Source organism: Taurulus bubalis, assembly GCF_910589615.1.
Source record: "Taurulus bubalis genome assembly, chromosome: 12".
Classification (NCBI taxonomy): Eukaryota; Metazoa; Chordata; class Actinopteri; order Perciformes; family Cottidae; genus Taurulus; species Taurulus bubalis.
Genome location: NC_136600.1, coordinates 9,406,165 through 9,419,202, shown reverse-complemented (window position 1 = coordinate 9,419,202; position 13,038 = coordinate 9,406,165). Strand labels below are relative to the sequence as shown.

Genomic DNA, 13,038 nt, shown 5'->3' with positions numbered 1-13,038 from the left:
AGCAGGGGTGGGGGTGGGATGAAGAGAAGCCGCCGTTCATTTCGCCCATTTACCCCAAAATGGTGTTGGGGAACGCTAAAGGGCTCTTAAGCTAGGCAGCCGTCCCTCACAAGTTTGGTATGTAAGCAGGTATTCACATCTTTCCCTCCTGCTAGAGCCAGCCACCAGCACGGATGGGAACATAAAGATCATGGTTCCTAACTCCCACACACACACACACACACACACACACACACACACACACACACACACACACACACACACACACACACACACACACACACACACACACACACACACTTTTGGTGTTATTTAGGATGCAAAATAAAAAATAATAAAAGGACAAAAGCATACTATACAGACTACAAAGTGCATTAACTCGTCCCATCCGACCCCTGCCTGATGACACACCTACTGTGATGCATCTTGGAACACCGAAAAACCAAGACATGAGGGAGGCGGTGGAGCAGAGTGTGCGTAGACGGGGCAGAGCTGTGCGTGGTGGGAGGGCAGAGAAGGCCGTGATCTCACGGGGCCGCCTAACAACCTCCAACCCTCCTACCCCGCCCCACCCACATACAAGCAAAATGGAGTTTCAACTCATACAACTCTGCCCGACATGGTAAAGCCAGTGGTGCCTGGGGATGAAAAAAGGGGTACGGGACGGGAGGGGGCGGACATAGGGAGGGACACGGGTGAGATCTGACGGGCGCCCCCAGGGGGAGGTGACGGTGCTTCTAGGAGGATGGAAGCTAGCCGGCTAGCTTGCTCGTCACCAAGGAGGACTTTCGCTGGGGTAGGTCCTGCGGCGTGGGAATGTGATCGCCAGTCACCAGGTTCTTGTCGGGCCCCGCCACGGGAAGCTTCTTCATCTTGGCCTTGGCCATGTTGTAGTCGCCTGAGTCGAAGTACTTTTGCTGAGTGAAAGAAGAGACGAGAGACGCCACAGCAGAATTAGAGGCATGCCGGGGAAACAAGCTGTTTTCAACAAGACAACGTGGATTTGACTGACAGATGTCAGTCTTTAAACAATTCTCACACGCCCATGTGTGCATTGAAAGAAATTCATCCTGTCCATACTGGTCGTTTAAGTATGAAACCCCCTGTAATGCGAGGAATGACATTTTGCCCATATCTTGATATGGAACCACATTGTGAAAGTAATATTTTTTACAGCCAGTACAGACCGGAGGAATTATTACAGCGAGAGTATTGCATCATAAGACGGACCTACAAAATGTGATCTGTTCTTTGAACACCAGAAGAAAAAGAAAGGGTTCCGTTATGTCTGACGACGTTGTGCGAGTGTGACAAGTGGAGAAGATTATTGCAGATTCAATCCAGTGAGATAAATAATTAAATAAGATTCTCTACCTTTTTGCTATTATTAGTCTGTGATGACGTTCAATCTGGAAAGTTATTATATGATGAAGTACTGAAGCTTTTGGCTTTCCCCTCAGCCTGCCTCGGCCACTCCTTCTCCCATTCAGTGATTTCCCAGAATTACTTTCAACTATCTAAAGTGGTGCACAGTGTGCACCACCACGTACACAGTGTGTGGAGGTGGAGAGAGCAACACCTTATCCACACGAGGAAAAGCGAGAGAGAAGGAACAATGCCTTTGTGATGACAAACAAATGTGTCTAACAGGCCGTTGTATTTCATATGCCACCAATGTGGCTGCATTGCATTCTAGTCTACTGAGGTTCAGTTGATGGAGAACTTATTTTTCTCTCTTAGCCCTATAAGATCGTTGAATGGACTACAAAATTGCAGCTCGAGATAGAAGCAACATTATTTTTTCTTTCCCCCACTACTTTCGAAATCTACTTGCTTGAAGTCAATTCTTACTCGCCCCCTTATTGCATGTTTAATCTTCATGTGTATTTATTGAGGAGGAAACTAGACAGCCTTCACCTCTGAAGAAAACAATGTTTCATTATTTTGTTTTTACCCGGCCTGGAGAGAGAGCGAGAGAGAGAGAGAGAAAGAGCGAGAGAGTTCATGTCTTAAATGAAGGGTTAGGCTACTGGTTTGGCTGCTGTTCTTTATTGTTATGAAGAACAACTTGAACTTAATTATTATTATTATTATTATTACTGTAGGCGGGGCAGAAAGAGAGCGCTCTGGAGAACAAGAGTTAATTGTCTCTGTCCTTTTCTCTCAGACCTTGAAAATTGACCTTTAATAGAATAGTCATATGCGTACAGGTACACAAATTAAAATTGGCTTCAGCTTTTAACCCCTCTTAAGCATTAGGAGCAGTGGGCTGCTGTGAAGCAACTTGAGGTTGAGAGTCTTACTCAAGGACTCTTTGACATGTGGACAGTAGGAGGATGGTACGACCAACCACCTTTGAGGTGAAAAGAAGCTTGCGCTCTTCCCACAGCCCTTGAGATCGTGTCCCTGTAATGCATGAAGTCGGTGGTTTGCAGGTAATGCATATTTTTGCAGGTTGCGCTGTGCGGAATTGGCTCTCATGATCAGTCACGTGGGTGCGGACAATACAAATTAAAAAAACCTGACAAGCGGTCAGTTCTGACCGTGAGTGTTCATTTAAGTATAACATTATTAGGTTAATTAAAAACAATTTCATGTGCTGCAAGTTGCCTTTTAAATGTATTTATAATTAATGTAAGCTACCAGGTAGAGTGCACTCAGTTCATGGTGGTCATTAAGTTCATCTAGAGTCATAGATTTTCTTTTTTTCCTGATCAACCGATCGATTGGTTGAAGAGGTAAAAAAGATAGTCTTTGGTTGCCTCTAGCCCATACCGATCTCTGAGCAGGTATAAAATAAACCACGGTCGCCTACCCCTTTCTGTAGTCTCTTCATCAGGAAGTCTGAGCCGCCGGGCTTCTGGCCCAGGCCGGGGTACTTTGCCTTCAGCTTGGCCTCCTCTGCCTTCACAGGGTTTGCATTCTTCTCCTGCGAGTCCTGTGGAGACAAAAACAAATGGACATCAACACTCCTCTTCTGCAGAAAACTGGGCTCCTTCAAAGAGTCAGCGGATCCATCTTCAGACATTTTTTCTTTTAAGTACAACTGGAACAGCTGTTTAAGGGACAGACACTCAGTCATGGTCACCCAACAATTCCAAAAATGCTGCAACTACGCAAACACCTAAAGTAAAGTTTACTGTCATAAACAGGGCCTCCTCACTCTTCTTGAAAACCCTGAAGTGTGCTAAAACAACTATGACTATAACTACAGTGAACTGAAGATACTTCAAGGTAGTACGAGTCCCAACATGAACATTCTTCTAATACAGCCTCTTATATTACCATAATAATTGAGAAGAAATACACATCTAATAAAAAATAAAAAAGAGGTCTAAAGGAATTTTATAAGCTTAGATCGTTAACTAACAAGAAACACCCTCCTTGGCAGTCATGTTTATAAGGACTGTGTGCAAAAGAGCATCTGTTAAAGCTAAAACTAGTTGATGACGAATGAACACACAAGTCCACACACGTCTTGTTCAACAAACTGTTCCTGTAAATAAAGTATTCCACATTAAGGGGCTCACACTTTGGCTGCCATAGATAACATGTTAACAGTAAATATCGTCTTATAGTGTTTGCTCTTCTTTTTTTTAAATAGAATTGTGGGAATTAAGGTCAAGAAACAATATGTTAACAATGCTTTTCCAGCTCTTATAACACCCAGATTTGGTTACAGAAGCCTGACACTAGCCAAACTAGTCAGATACCAGTCATTCAAGTCCCTGTCAGGCAAATACTGAGGTCAGAAATTTGGGCCATCAGAACACACCTTGTTTGTGCACGAGTGTTCTGTTCAGGAAATAGTCGGTGAAAGTGCAGGAAGGACAACAGCGGACAAACTCCAAAGTCCGTTTATGTGCTCCCTGCACATAGGCGTATACTGTGAGCGAGCAGCACATCGCTTAGACCTACTTCCACTATGGAGACAAGATAGGGCACTCAGCCTGCAAAGCTTGCTGGGACAGGGATAAAATGTGACTCAGGACACAGAAGCCGATGAACACATTCCCTCAGGAGGAGGAGGGGAACGGGGACGTGTGGCACCGACTGTGCTGATTCACTTGGGTCTATGAGGAGAAATTTATGAGCTACTATATTCGGCCCCGATGCAGGGAAACTGCAGAAACAGATTCATAGTGTAAAGTTTTTAACAGCTATGAGCAGGATTGTAACATGGTGGTTTACAAGTTTGACACACACTGTGTCAAACTTGTAAAGTTTGTGACTATCTATACTCATCAAATATATATATATCACAAATCTTCATTATACATTTTTTATCTTTACAAACAATATTGACGAAAAATAAAATGCAGTGCTGTGATTTTGAATCCATGGGTTAGGAGGTCCTAATGTGGCCCTGATTTTGCTTAGAATTATTTGAGTTATTTCAGTTGGACAGTAAATACATCAGTATTGCTGTGTCCAAAATGACTTAAAACATTACAAATTATATTTATTGTACTTTTATTATTATTACAAATCATTAACAATTCAGACAAAAATCTAAATGCTAAATCAGATTTCGCCCTAAATAAGTCAAGTTCATGACATGCTTATATCTGTATAATAGATATTATGATCTATATATTTATATGTATTATCAAACGTCAACAGACTTTAGCAGTGCAAAAAATAAATGAAAAAGAAAGCCTTCAAAGCTGAGATGGATGCATTTTCTGACCGACACCTCAGATGTCAACAGATCATCCAGATGTTGAGCCATCAGCACATCACTGCGGAAACACTGCCACACTGCAGTTGCTGTCACTGTCAGGAGAAGACCGTCAGGGGGATCTCTAGCCATGTGCACGTCGAGACCAAGACAAGTCAAGTCAAGCACAACCCACCAAAAACACGTCTTCGCATTTGGAGACACAGTCGACCCCCTCTGTGACATGTTTTGGGGAACCTCCAGGACACACCAATGAGGCCGCGAGCTGCTGTGGACTCGACAGCCAATGACACAAAGGCAAGGGACAAAACAAAGTGACACACTGGCAAGAGGTGCTCAGTCAGGTGGGACAGCTAGCGTTATATATATATATATATATATATATATATATATATATATATATATATATATATATATATATATATATATATATAGAGCTGCCAGGAGTCCCCCCCTCTCCTTCTCTCTCTCCCTGGTGCAGCAGTGTGCACACTTCACTTGTGAGCGAGCTAGCTGATGTTCGCCCCTTTTAGCTAGCGTTGGTTAGCCAACAACATTCATGACAGCAGTCAGCAGAACAACCCACCTGTTTTTCGTCCTCGTAGTCCACCTGAGTGTCCGAGTCCAGGTTTTCTGACGACATTGTGTGAGTGTGATGGACAAGCAGAGTGTCCCGTTCGCCAGACGACTCGGAAGAGGTGGATATACGCGCTACCTGTACTGAATCTAATCCTCCTTTTCTGGACACGACTGCTCCCCAACAAAAATGGCGTAACGAGATGTGACATCACCAACGAGGGATGGGTGTTCCCTGCTTCTAATCGACATATACAGTAACCAATAGGAGAGCAGCAATGGTTCGAGCGGAGCCAATGGAGTGTCATAAATAGGGCCGTTCTCTGTGATTGACAGCTCATTGCCCAATGAGTTTACGAAGTGGCGACTAGGGGCGGGGCGGGAGGTACGCACTGCATCAACACAAAATATATATTATCTATATAACATGTTGGTTTGAAATGTAATATACTCCGTGTTATATGAATAAATGAATAACTCCACCACAGTGAGTTTAAAGTTAGGATTGACAGCAATGTTGTTACATATTCAGAAATTTGGACAACCTCTTTGGCGGTCACCGTCAGTTGCTGCCTGTCAATCAAACAATTAGCGGGAAACGTTATTTCACGTTAACACCCGTGAACACCTAACGTTAGTGAACTAACCTAATGTTAGTTAGCTTACTTCAAAATCTGTATAAAAAGAAAAGGTGTACTGATACTGGATAATCTTTCATCCGTTATTATGTAAGTAATTTACCACTTCCATCATTGTGTGTCAGAAATCGTTTGAACCAGCAAATGTAACAGGATAATTAACGTGTACCAGTAACAGGTGCACTTGCTAGCTGTAGTTTAATGTAGCTAACTAGCTTAATGGTTCAATGGTACAATTGAATGGTAATGAAATCGCTAAAAGCAAAAGGAATCCCCCTACTCGACTTTGATCCACCTCACATAGTTATCCTCTGTGTTTTCTTTTTTGTTTCAGCTTTTATTTTGTGTCCTCTCTCTTCTGCAATGACCACATGTGTTCAGCAAGTCGGAACTTCACAGGTAAAACCACTCCATTCATGTAGCATCACAACACTAAAAGTAGGAACAAACAACACAATAAATATAATTGTAATGTTTTAAGTCAGATTGAATTGTAATTTGTTTTAAGTATTTACTGTCCAACTTAAATGTTTCTACTACATTAGGGCCTCCTACCACCCAAAGACTCGTTTTCATAACATATATAGCGTTACATCATAATATCTATTATACAGATATAATCATGTCATACATTTGACTAATTGAGAGAGAAATCTGATTTAGCAGTTAGATTTTGCTTTTATAATTCAGATGTCTGAATTGTTAATGATTAATACAAATAAATATCAATATATTTTAATGTTTGAAGTCATAGTGAATTGCAATTTTTTTTTGGACACAGCATTATTAATATATTTACTGTCCAACTTAAATAACTCAATTACATTCTGGGCAGAATTAGGAGCACTTTTGGGCCTCCCAACACCCAAAGACTCAAAATCACACCACTGCATTGTATTTTTTGGCAATATCGTTTGTAAAGATACAATGACGATTTGTGTGTATAATGATGCATTTAAATACCCCACATTATAGCTTCAGTTTGAGACTGTGCAGCAATAATGCTGGTGAGTACATGTACTGGTGTTCTAGATTCTACTACAAATGGACACACTAAAAAGTGCACATGCTTCATCATTCTAGTTACTAGAATAATGAGGCATGTGCATTTTAGTGTGTCCATTTAATGCTGCTTTTTGCCGCCACTTCACAACATTATTTGATGTGAAGTGGCGCGTACTAGAATCTAGTAACAACATTATTTTTTGGAATTATCTCAGACTTCAGAGAGTTAATGCTACATAACAAACATGTAACATTAATGATGTCATTAATTAACGAGTAATGGCTTACTCCTTCAGATGTTTAGTTCATTCTGGAGTTTGCGTTGACTGGGCGACGGACTTGTTTCGGTCATGCAGGAGACTCAGCTGTTGCCCAATCAGATTTTCTCCGAGCAGCAGTCCCTGGTCCTCATGAAGAAGCTTCTGGCCATCGCGGTGTCTGGCATCACCTACCTCCGAGGCCTTTTCCCAGAGAAAGCCTACGGCAACAAATTTGTTGCAGGTCAGAAAATGCCTACGGACAGTCATTTGTCTTCTCATCGTGGTGATCTAACCCAGGTCTGTTTACCGTTTGATAACAGCTGCAAATATGTTTATTTTTCTTCCCGCAGATCAGAAAGTGATGATCCTCAAAGAGGAACGCAGCTGTCCTGGTGCCATTCAGATTGTTCAATGGTGAATAACGACGACTTGGACACCTGCTCGACAAAGTCTCATGAAAACTGTGTGTGTGTGTGTGTGTGTGTGTGTGTGTGTGTGTGTGTGTTTGTGTGTGTGTGTGTGTGTGTGTGCGTGCGTGTGTGTGTGTGTCCAAGATAATCAGATGTGTGTTATTTAAATTTGTTCCCAGGATGCAGGGATGCTTTGAGGCCATACAGAAAAAGTATGTAAGTCACATTTAACCTTTTCCATAAATCAGAAGATTTAAGTCCTTATTCATAAATTAGTTTTGTCCTGTGTCTCATCATGTGTTCAAAGTTATGTTATTTGTTGTTGTTTTTTCTCCCCATCAGCTGCGGACTGTCATTATGTCTGTGAGTATTCAGTTAATTAATTCTTTTTTGTGGTCCTTTTTGAACATTTTATTGTGAGAAACACATCAGGTTGAGGATGCTCACTTGGGAGAGTCACAGCGGCGAAAAGATAAGCGGACAGATACTAGAAACCGTACATACGTGGCCGTACATACTTTTTGAGCATTTAATCGTTTCTATCAAGCCCAGACAAAAATCCAGAAATAGTCATGATGTTTCTTTTTCAGATCTACACCGACCCAGAGCACCCTGAGGTAATGTACAGGCTGTCCTCTTGCAATTGTTAATGTTTAACAATGCTAAACTACTGAACAGATAACAAGCCGTTTATAGGATTATTGCATGATCTCATATACAGCACCTGTCTTTCAGAAAGTGACAGAATATTACCAGTTTAAGATCCATTACACAGCAGAAGGAGCGGAGATGGACTTTGAAAGGTGGGTTTTTTTTTTAAGTTCATAAAACATGAGATAATCCTCATATCCTAATATCCTCATGCTATAAACTAACAAAAGGAAAAATACAAGTTAGAATTATCTCTGACTTTGACTTTACACTCACCTACAAGGAAGTAACTTGATTTTCTGTCCAATCAGTGCATGAATTAACCCTTTAAATTCACATGTGATTTAAAGTAGAAAAAATGTATTAAAAATAAAGAGATTCTGTCATTTTTTCAGACCTTGTTATTAATAAAACACTTGCTGCTATTTTTATTACTGTACTATTACATAACATGAGTAAGAACAATCTAAATCTTTAGACAACATTGAATACACATTTCTACAGATGTCTTTATGACATATTGACATAGCTTGTTCTTAACTATAAAAATGAAGCACCTGACAGACTAGAAAACATAGACTGTTTATAAGAAGTGGACGTAGTCGTGGTGACGTCACCCGTTGGTTCGTGGACTGATGTCTTGACGACTCGAGTTCGGCGTTTTGGCCGCTGCCATCTTTACTTTTTGCCACCGATAAACGGAAGTGACCATATTTGGACTGTGGAAGAGTGACGCCGTATGCTTCTCTGGTAGCGACCTGTCAATCAAGTTGTTGCCCCGCCCTAAAGCATACCCTGCTTTACTCTAAATGGGCCATAATTTACTAAATGAACATCATGCTGTATTGAAGAAGACTTTAAACCAGAGATTGAGACCATAAACTCATGTTTACAATGTTTACTGAGGGAATAAATCAAGAGAGAAGTAGAGTCATTTTCTCATAGACTTCTCAGCCCTTGATGGTCAGTAGAGAGAATGAAGGTTTAAGACAAGTTTAATCTCTGGGCTGATGGTGAGAGTTTCTCATTTCTTCTCCTGCCTCTTTTTCTTCATCAGCAAGAACGACAACCAGGTGTCGGCGATGTCGTGCGGCAACACGAAGAAGGCCAGCATCCTGCTGGTGAGGAAGCTGTACACTCTGATGCAGAACCTCGGCCCTTTGCCAGACAACGTATGCCTCAACATGAAGCTGGCTTACTACGACAATGGTAACTCAGTGATCATTATTTCAACAGGTGCACGTTTTCAGGCTTTGCACAAGTTTAATATAATATATTTAATATATATATTTGTTTGTTACAAAACCCTCATTTCATGAGCTGCAGCTTAAAGCTCTGAAAGCTTTTTTGCTCATGTCACATTATTAGGTGAGGCTCTAATCTGATTTGAGTGGTTCTCCTGTGCTATTTGCACGTATTTAAAACCTGTCTCTTTTAAATTCTTCTTTTATTGTGTGAAAACACAACGAGAACATGTGTTGGTTTGTCGGGTTGGAATTGATGAGCCGACATGCTGCTGCTTTCTTGTTTTGTCTGTCTCACTGTCCGTTCATCTTCCAGTCACTCCTCAGGACTACCAGCCGCCCGGCTTCAAGGAGGCTGACGGCGACACCCTTGAGTTTTCCAAAGAGCCGGTGAAACTCACCATGGGAGAGGTGGTCACGCCTTTCCACACTTTGAAGCTGGACATGGCCACAGAGAGGCAGAGGCTGGAGCAGGTGTCTGAGAGGAAGTTAAATAAAAGTTTTAAATCTACTGTCGTTAACGGACAGCATTTTGAACCCGTCTTCTCCGAACCAGCGGGGCGCCCTGCAGTCTGTGATTGACAGCTGTGCATGTTGTTGAATGTCTGCAGGTGGAGGGGAGCGTTAACAGTTCGGAGAAGTGGGTCCTGCAGATGGAGGAGGAGGGCGTCCTGTCTCAGGTCGGCACACAGACAACTCAGCAGGACAAAGCGATCGTTGTGTTTTTATATTCTCATTTATTCAGTTTATTCTAAAATTAACCATTTTATCCACCGGGTCAGTTTTGCACTTTAGGAAACGGGCTCTACATTTAACATTTGTACGAAACGGTATGGACAAAGATCGGGCTGGCTGGACTGAGATTGTGAACAGAAGAAGGGGGAAAAAAGGGGTAAAAAAAAACAACTTTAACGCCAGCGCCACATTGTTTGTAGTAATACAGGACGCTGGCAACGTGGGAAACGGCTGCGTCATCGACGAATGATTTGGGAAATGTCTAAATGTTGCAAACGCGTGTGTTGTCACGCCGCGTCGACACTTTGTGATCACGGCGTACAGGTAACATGTTTAAATCTTCAGGCCCATGTGATTGAAGACGTAGAGAGGCCCAACAACGAGGATACGGACGTGTACAGAACTGGTGAGTCCTCCGCCCAGTTCACCTCAACTGTGTTCTTACATACAAACTCAGGAGGTGCATTTTAAAGTCCTTCATTGTTATTCATGATGGACGTCACTATAAACTGATCTAGGCGAGGTTCAGCTGCAGAGGTCTCCATCTTGTTAATTTCACATAATTTACGCTGGAAGTTCTCTTTAAAAAAACAAACACTGAAACGTACAGAGATCCTCATTAGCCAGAAATAATAATTAATATTATTGGACAAGACGAATGAAATGATTATGAACTCTTTTTTTTTTTCATGGACCTAAGAGATCCAGATGAGCTGTCATGAGAAGATCGAGACCTGCGAGAAAGCCACAGAGGTACGTGTGACTTTTTAACTTTAATTTCAAGCTTCTGCTGCAAGATGTATGCACAAAAACACAATTCCTATGAGCCTGATCCACCAGTGTTTCCCCTCTCATGGAAAACATGAAAGCCAAAGAAAAGCTTCTTAAGGCCATTATCGAGAAGTGGAAGGGCCGATTCTGTCACATCTGGTGGGAGGAGAGAAACGATTGAAATGCCAAGTCAAATATTTTCAAACATTTTGAGAAAAATGTGTTATTCAAAATGAGAGATCCCCCCCCCAAAAGAACTCTGCTTTCTGCAGAATGCAGTTAATGCTCTGTCCCCTCTCAGATGGAAATTGAGGTGAAGAAGTCCCCCAATGCCGAGGGCCTGAGGACGACCCGGAGCGGACGGATCATCAGGTCCACCACGGTCAGTTACAGCGAGAAGACCTGTGAATGGCTTATAAACCAAGAGAACCAATCAGAATGTATGTCACTTAAGAGGTCTCTTTAAGGTTAGCCTCTTAACCGGGTTTTTCCCGCAATTTTTTTATTATAATAATTTCTGTTTCGATTAATTAATTGCTTAAAAATGTTGGTAAAAAATGACAATAAATCATTAGAAAAATTAACATTATAGAAGAGAAGCTCTTTAGCACAGCAGATGATTCTCTCATATAATCTCTGTGTTTCTGTGTGTGTGTGTGTGTATGTGTGTAGGAGACAAAACTAACCGTGAACAACAAGAAGTCGACAACTTTGCAGGACAAAAGTGTGAGAAGCTCTGAACTCCGCTGTGATCCTGGTTAAATGTAGATAATGTCTATAAATCTGTGGCCGATAGCAGAGCTGTACTTTACATAAGAAGCCGTTTCTGCTGAAGACCGGCTGGATTTTTGAAAAGGGAAAAATGCGTAGGAGCCCCGTTTGCTTCACAGATGAGTCAGTGCCGATCGCTCTGCCTATTTCTCTGCAGTAGGATGTTGTGTCAGTCAGTCGACACACACAATTCTGTGGTTGGCTTCTTGTTTGTTTACCAGCCGGGTGTGTCTTCTGCTGTTTTCAGGTCTCTCAGTATGAAATCCTAAACAGCCAGGAGACGCCGTCCACCTCCGCGCCGGAGAAGCGCCGCAAATTCAGCGAGCCCAGGGAATGCTACTGACCTCACGCCTCGCCGCCACTGAAGTATTGACTTGCATTACATGTTTTTTTTCATTTCTATTTTTTTACTGTACAATAAGCTACATAGGTGTTTCGAAAAAAAGAGGGGATTTCCACTCCTTTATTGCATTCTTTTTGGGGGTTGTGATACAAGTTTGTTTGCAGTTTACTTGAACGTAGTCGTCGGAGTTAGAATGCTGATGTTTATATTCACATTGTCTTTCGGGTTGAATTTTAACGATTTGTTTTGGGCACCATGACTTCCTACTTGAATAAAAAAAAAAATAGTTTAAGTCTAGTTTTGTTTTTTTGCTGTTTTATATAAAAAAGAAAAAACCCGAGAGAACCGTGTTGGAGATTGGTTTGCCTTTTGGATTGCAAATGGAGCGTTCGATCTTCACGACACAGTCGTGTCACTACGGTCACAAGTAGTAAGTAAGCAGGTCGATGGCAGTATAGATCATAAAAAGGTGTTTTCAGAAAGAGAGTCTCCTGTGCAGCTTTCTGCAGAAGAATGCGATATTATCAGTGGACAGACAGACACACACACACACACAGACACTCAACCATTTGCATGATCCTCCCGGTGGAGATTATAATAACAATAAGTAATCATTATTTAAAAAAAGAAGTAACCACCATAACATTTTTTGTATTAACGCCCCCGCCTTTCAAATTAAGTGTTTTTTTATATATATCATTTTTAATGATAAAAGTATGCAATGTATGTGTCACACTGCTCCCAAAATGATGCCTCTGATTTATTAAATATACTGCAAACAAAAACAAAGCATGTTAGTCAGCAGTTAAGTCAAATATTCTAATTTCTGATAAGAGACATTGAGAGGATGAAACAAATATGTGTTACTGTAAATGCTCCTGTACACGCCTCACCAACGGTGTATGAAACATAGCACAGACGACACTGTGGTGCGTGTGAGGATTTTATGTGAG

General features: G+C 41.5%; 2 protein-coding genes across 2 annotated transcripts; one reads left to right on the top strand and one right to left on the bottom strand.

Annotated features, from left to right (window-relative positions):
- Positions 1-505: 505 nt before the first annotated feature.
- On the bottom strand, positions 506-5,400 carry ensab (endosulfine alpha b). The gene is made up of 3 exons (XM_079227708.1): positions 5,268-5,400; positions 2,816-2,938; positions 506-917 (listed from the first exon to the last, which is right to left on the bottom strand). Exons 1-3 carry the CDS (start codon positions 5,322-5,324, stop codon positions 753-755), a joined length of 345 nt encoding a protein of 114 aa, XP_079083834.1. The 5' UTR covers positions 5,325-5,400; the 3' UTR covers positions 506-752.
- An 858-nt stretch (positions 5,401-6,258) lies between these two features.
- hormad1 (HORMA domain containing 1) lies at positions 6,259-12,085 on the top strand (the record flags this gene model as incomplete). Its single annotated transcript, XM_079227991.1, has 14 exons — positions 6,259-6,294; positions 7,257-7,401; positions 7,511-7,574; positions 7,750-7,786; positions 7,913-7,933; positions 8,161-8,187; positions 8,306-8,373; positions 9,279-9,430; positions 9,782-9,939; positions 10,077-10,145; positions 10,546-10,606; positions 10,901-10,953; positions 11,273-11,353; positions 11,990-12,085. 14 exons carry the CDS (start codon positions 6,259-6,261, stop codon positions 12,083-12,085), a joined length of 1,068 nt encoding a protein of 355 aa, XP_079084117.1.
- Between the last annotated feature and the right edge of the window lie 953 nt (positions 12,086-13,038).

Coding starts and splice junctions, on each gene's coding strand:
- ensab (XM_079227708.1), bottom strand. CDS start 5,324: ATGTCGTCAGAAAACCTGGACTCGGACACTCAGGTGGACTACGAGGAC. Junction 2,939..5,267: donor ACTACGAGGACGAAAAACAG/GTGGGTTGTTCT, acceptor TTGTCTCCACAG/GACTCGCAGGAGAAGAATGC. Junction 918..2,815: donor TGAAGAGACTACAGAAAGGG/GTAGGCGACCGT, acceptor TCTTTCACTCAG/CAAAAGTACTTCGACTCAGG.